The sequence below is a fragment of the Trichinella spiralis genome (assembly GCF_000181795.1).
Source record: "Trichinella spiralis strain ISS 195 chromosome Unknown Scfld1, whole genome shotgun sequence".
NCBI lineage: Eukaryota > Metazoa > Nematoda > Enoplea > Trichinellida > Trichinellidae > Trichinella > Trichinella spiralis.
The window spans coordinates 3,153,394-3,159,578 of NW_003526940.1; the positions used below are offsets into that span (position 1 = coordinate 3,153,394).

At 36.3% G+C, this 6,185-nt stretch overlaps 2 protein-coding genes across 2 annotated transcripts; both read left to right on the forward strand.

The window, feature by feature from the left end:
• The first annotated feature begins 385 nt into the window (after positions 1–385).
• Positions 386–1,235, forward strand: Tsp_09107 (conserved hypothetical protein). The gene is made up of 3 exons (XM_003382217.1): positions 386–460; positions 522–842; positions 891–1,235. The coding sequence occupies exons 1-3, from the start codon at positions 386–388 to the stop codon at positions 1,233–1,235; spliced, it is 741 nt and encodes a 246-aa protein (XP_003382265.1).
• A 1,084-nt stretch (positions 1,236–2,319) lies between these two features.
• Positions 2,320–5,973, forward strand: Tsp_09108a (histone H3, embryonic; the record flags this gene model as incomplete). The annotated part of the gene is made up of 2 exons (XM_003382218.1): positions 2,320–2,482; positions 5,844–5,973. Coding segments are annotated over exons 1-2 (201 nt in total), but the record flags the coding sequence as incomplete, so codon positions are not given.
• Positions 5,974–6,185: the final 212 nt, after the last annotated feature.

Here is a 6,185-nt window from a genome sequence, read left to right on the forward strand (position 1 = left end):
TAGCATTAGTGCCATTTGTAACCCGGAAGTTAAAAGTGTTGCTACAACATTCCAGATTTTTCAAACAGATTATTCAATATTCTGACATTACACCCGGAAGTTAACATCCAATCTTGATAAATTTAAACAGGCAACAAATTTATTTACAAGCAGTGGGGGCGGATTTATATATCAGGAAAGAAATTGATAATACACCAATGAGAAATGAAAACTAAATGTTGCAAAATGGTTATTTAAAATGAAATTCAAAACCGTCCAATTTATTTTCGTTTGGTGTTGAGTTTACTATCAGTGCTTTTCGTTCAAGTTATTCAAATCATTTTCTATTCTGTTCCTTATGGCTGATGTCCATGACTAACATGTTGTACCAAATCGTTGCGGTGGTATGTCCCTTGTGCATGAAAGCAGGGCATATAAATTAAAACGTGCCGGCAGAAAGAAATATTCGAGGTGCTCGAAAGTATGTGCTAAATGTACAGTGTTTTTCCTTCGTCATTCAGGGTTAGATTATTTTGGTATAGGATAAAAAAGGCTGCAGTGGTGCCATATGGACCAACCTTGATGTGACATCGGTGATGAAGCGAAATGATCACATCGAAAGTTGTCCGGTGGATGAGCACTTGGCATACAAAATGGAAAAGAAGGCGGTTTTGAAAAAGCGAAGCGTTGAAGAAACGAAGCCAATCCCGGCCATCTATGATGAGGAAGCTTCCGCCGCGTCTGCCGAGCCATCCACATCTGGCTATTTTCCTACCTTTAAACGGGTAAGGTCCGCGATGTACGGCCACCGGGCAAAGCGATTCCCAAAACTGCCCAATCATCGTCGGGACCTGCAAATCCCGGTCCAGTTTTGAACAAGGAAGGCCGGTGATAATTTCTTATTGTTGCAGAGTGCATCGAGGCACATACTGGTATTTGCTACGGGTTACAACATTAGACTGCTGGCAGCCATGCAAACCTGGGGCATGAATGGTACATTCAAGATTGTACCTCAATGGAATCAACAGCTGTTTACCATCCATGCCTTTGTGGCGGGCAAGTTGCTGCCAGCAGTCTATTGTTTATGTATGGGTAAAGATATTGGAACATATGGGTATATTTTTCAAGCTTTAATAGACAAAGCGGCAGTTCTGGAGGTCTACCTTAATCCAGGTACTATTATCTGTGATTTTGAAACAGCCCTGATACCTGCAATTCGAGGTTACTTCCCGAATACGCGGGTACAGGGCTGTTAGAAATTCCTCTGGTCGCTCCCGGACTCCTGAGTATCCGTACCTGCGTTCATGGTTACTGTAGCGGCCTACGGTAGATGACGCAACAGTGTGTGTATTTTTAGATTGTGATAGTGTGTGCGTGTGCATATACTTGTGAGTGTGCGTGGATAGTGCTAGTTCTGGTTGTCGATTTATTCTTGGTAATCTGACCCTCATAAAGTGCTCTTGTATTTTTGGCATTGTTGCCGGTTGTTGAATCTTCAATAAAGTCTCCCGATACGACTTTGTTTTCTTGTCACGTTCGGCAACGAACGGGGTTAATCAGCGGTTGAGCAATCAAATAAGGTTGGACTCCCGCGTGAATTATTATTACAGTCCACTAGCGCTCAGGAGATACAGTTTTGTCGCTAACAAGGGCTGCTACTTCCACTTCTGTCTTATGGACACTTTGATTCAACAAGTGCTATCAGAAAACGTTACCGTTGGTGACTTAAGACGGGTAAACAGGGTTTATGCTCAAAAGCAACGACAGGTTGCACAAATATACGGGTGAATACACCAACGTTAGACGTACGCTGGAGCAGTTCCTAGCAGCTTTAATGTATTTAACGCCGGAGCTGATTTAGTGCCGTCTTACAATTGCCTTTGATATCGTTAATGAGAAGGATGTGTTTGATGAGTGGCAGCAAGGGTATTGATATTTGACTGGAGATAAGTGAGTTTACGGCGTGAACCACGCATTTCCGGATTCAATCTGTTCCTCTGTTTTGTTCTTTTTTTATGGTGTCCCTTGACAGTTCAGAAAATCGTAAATTATTGTTACAAAATAGTTTTCCTCAAATAACTTCGAAATAAATTTCCAAGTGGGATTTCAAAGTTCATATTTGATCCCGGAGTTCATCCACCCCCCTCCACCACATTCGACCCCTATGCCTTTATCGAACTCTTAGATATTCCCATCGACCCCATAGGGTCGATATCTACCACTTTGGCTACCCCTGGACTATTCGATGTTGTCATCTTGGTTTTGTTGAATTTTCAATATGATTTTCTAGCGAACAAAGCTGTTGCACAGGAAGAAACAAAGCAGGAAAGCCGTTGCATTAATCTTGTGGCAATATCACTTTTGGATTGGTCACTCAGTGTTTATTACCGAAAACAATAAGTGATGTAGCAGTAAAGAAGAGTTATTCGACGATGTTAAATATTGCGATGAAAATAAATATGAAAATTGGTGGCATCAATGCAAAATTACTGAAAGATGAAGTGTAAGATATTGAATTCAAGAATGCGTTTGAAAAAGTTTAAAATGAAAGATTTTTCTTTAGTTTAAATAATTATTTGTATAAAAATAATACATTGGTAATTGGTGTGGATGTGGTTCATCCATCTGCTGTAGAGACGTATTTACCATCAGTTGCTGCGGTGCGTATTCATTGCTTTGTTATTCAAAATTATTCGAGAAATATTTTTGATTTCAAGGTTGTTGGAAACGTGGATGTAACTGTTACAAAATTTAAAGCATCGGTGAAAATCCAATCAGCTAGGCAAGAATTGATCACCGATTTTGTTGATCAGTTTTCTGAACGAATAATGGAATACTCTGATGTTAATGGTTCAGCACTGAAAAACATTATTGTTTTTCGAGATGGAATATCGAAAGGTCAATTCAAGCAGGTGAAATTGTGTTCTATCATTAATTAAAGCAAAGTAAGAATTCATTTTTTAAACAGGTTTTGGAAGAAGAATTGCTTGCTCTTCGTCGGGTGTGCAAAAAATTTGCATCAAATTACCGGCCGTTAATAACGTTTATTGTGGTTCAAAAGCGACATCATGCTCGATTTGTTTGTTATGATAAAGCTGCAGCACGAGGACGGGGGAAAAACATCCCTGCTGGTACTGTTATCGATAGAGTAGTGACATCTCTTGATGAATATGATTTCTTTTTGTGCAGTCATCATGGAATTCAAGTATGACTTTGTGAAATGTTTTGAATATTTATTATTATTTTCATTTCAATTGCAGGGAACTAGTACACCGACGCGATATTATGTTCTGTTTGATGAAAGCAACATGGATGTGAATGCAATGCAGTTGATCGCATACTATTTATGCCATATATATGGTAGATGTGCTCGTTCTGTCAGTATACCAGCACCGGTATATTTTGCACATTTAGTTTGCGCCCGTGCTCCTTATCATTTTCTTGCTGCATTGTAAGTTGGATTAATTAACTTATTTAAAAATGAATGAATTATTGAATTTTATTTTTTAGCAATTCTGTTCAAGTGAAAAGGTTATCTGATGAAAACAGTAACAGTAGTAGTAGTAGTTCCAGCAGTAATTCTGAATCTGTGAAAACAAAATTGGCTAACATAATTGCACTGCACAGCAGAGTTGAAAAAATCATGTACTACGCATAACGTGCAGCGACGGCCGATGCTTAATATATTCTAGTGCTTAGTTATTTAGTGCTTATTTAAAAACAGTAAATATATTTGTGTATGTGTTTACCTCTAGATCATAGCTTTTCATTCTGCATATTGTTGTGGTAAAAAATAACAAACAATATACATGATGTGATGAAGAAGGTTCAATATATATGCTATATATTTATGATATTTTATAAATTCATTATACTATTCATAGTGAATTTATAATATTGGGGTGAAGATGTTCGTTTGCATGAAAAACCAAATGAGAACGAAACCAAATATTAATATATACATAAGTAAGTGAAGAGTTGTTGGCAAAGATTGAATGTGAAATATTTTGAAACTGGATTCGAAATTTTCTTTCATGTTTCTGGCATTTAAATTACCTCGCCATAGATGTGCACATTTAGGGCTTCAGTAGGGCTCTTTGAATTGTTTCTGGCTTCCATTTTACATAAACCGCCAATTACACTTCAAAAGAGCAATGTTTATTAAGAATAATGTCTATTCAAAAGTTCTATTTCTGAAACCACTTGCATCTTCATTTTACCTCAATGATAGACTGACTTACAATTTCCAACATGTGCACATTTGGTGAAACATTACTTCCTCTTTCGATCAACACACTGATCAGCTAAGTAAAGCGTAATTTTTTTGAGGCTGGTCTCTCTTTAATCGTTGTTAACTTGAAACTGCCGCCCGACTATTTCCGATTGTAATAAACACTGATGTTAAAGCAGCAAAAATTTGCAAACTATCATCTATCTCTCAGCTTTCAATACCAGCATTCATAAGTAAGAACATGATGTGACACAGAGATACCAAAGCGGCTGATTTTTATTGGCAGCTTGTTTGCAAAACAACCAGTAGTCAAATGTCCAGTCTCTGATGCTTTACTGCAATTTCGCCCGCTAAACTTTGACCTCATTTTTCTGATTGGTTGTTCGCCGATGGCAGTAATTGGCAGTTCAATTAACCTACTTTATTAATTTATTAGATTTTGAAGTAGAATTATTGATCAAAAGTGCATAATCAATGAAATGGCATAAGTAAATCACCAACTACCGATCAAACCCGGTACATGCTATAAGTGAACGACCAATCACACGGAGGGGGCAGAGTGGCAAAAATGGGAGCCCTCGAAATCAGATAACGCTATCTATGAAGCAGCCACTTTTTGTTGAATGTGCGCCATATTTTAATGAAACTTTCAAGAAACAACTACAATCTGATTGTTCAACGCATATTTTCATTTGGAAAACAGTTAATCTCTGAACTAGATTTTCAAATTGAATAAGAAATTTCATCTTGTACAAAGTGAAACAGTTCTCATGTGAATTAATTTTTATCAACTATATTGGTTGAATATTCGCACAAAGTAGTGAATAAATAAAGTTACTCTTAATTGGCATTCCTAACGAAAAAGAGTATTTACAACTGAAATTGTACATCTGTTCTTTAACATATTGTTCATAGTTAGTAAATCAAAATTTGTTTTAAAATTCTAGTTGTTTAATATTGACGCTTGTTGCCATATATAAAAATTATTATGACAATTTTTTAGCCAATTTAATAGTCACAGTTACAATTTGATTACTGTGCTTACTGTAAATCATTGGCGAGTAAACTCTTTATTCGGTTGTTAACAAGAAAATGATTTTCACTAGCAATGGCTGAACGAAGTAAGTATTGTTGTTTTTTTGTGTAAAAGGTTGAATAATATCGTCAATTGTGGTCTGATTTTTAATCTGTGAAAAAGCGGTGGCTTAATTGCCAACAATATTTGGCCAAAATCATGGACCGCATCTTATTCCAGCATTTCTTGAACAGTTTGTAATCGGTGAATTACTTGTAGGCAAAGAAGTGAAATCAATTTCTGATAATCTGTCCCAGTTACGTTTAGTAAGTGTTAGCTAATGTTTTATTTCATTATTTAGTATTGTTATTGTGGTTGTGGCTATTTTAGAAAGAATTAGTGAAACGTCCTGACTACGGGACTGTTGGCATGCCGATAAAATTAGCTTGCAATTATTTTCCACTGGTAAAACTGCAGACCGGTGATTTTGTTGTTCACAGATATCACATCCTCATACAACATCCTCGTTTAAATTTGAATAGGTTCGATTTTAATTTGTTGTCAAGTTTTATCATAATTTTAATCAGTTTATTTTTTCTATTTTAGTATGGCTTCAAGGGCCATATTTTGGGCATATGTAGTGAAGCGTTTAGATATTTTTGGTGATCCATTTAAATTAGTATACGATGGGAAGAGTACTTTGTATACAGTTGAAAAATTGCGTTTGAATCAAGTCGCTGAAGAAGCAGTTACGATTCGTTTTAGAAATTTATTCTTTGGTTTTATAAATTGCAATTTTAAAATATGAATATTTTTATATTTTAAGGATAAATTTTTTTTTCAAAACTGTTCGAGAAAATAAAGAAACAGAAGTGTCTATATTGATTAAACCCACTGATCTGGCTCGCTTGATTTCCGAAATGCAGAAGCCGTTTCCCTGGATGGAACGGATGAACTTTC

What these genes read in the sequence shown, in the direction of transcription:
- Tsp_09107 (XM_003382217.1), top strand. Translation starts at nt 386, where the DNA reads ATGTCCCTTGTGCATGAAAGCAGGGCATATAAATTAAAACGTGCCGGC. An exon ending in AATATTCGAGGTGCTCGAAA is followed by an intron (nt 461 to 521) that starts GTATGTGCTAAA and finishes ATTTTGGTATAG; the next exon opens with GATAAAAAAGGCTGCAGTGG. An exon ending in GTCGGGACCTGCAAATCCCG is followed by an intron (nt 843 to 890) that starts GTCCAGTTTTGA and finishes TTATTGTTGCAG; the next exon opens with AGTGCATCGAGGCACATACT.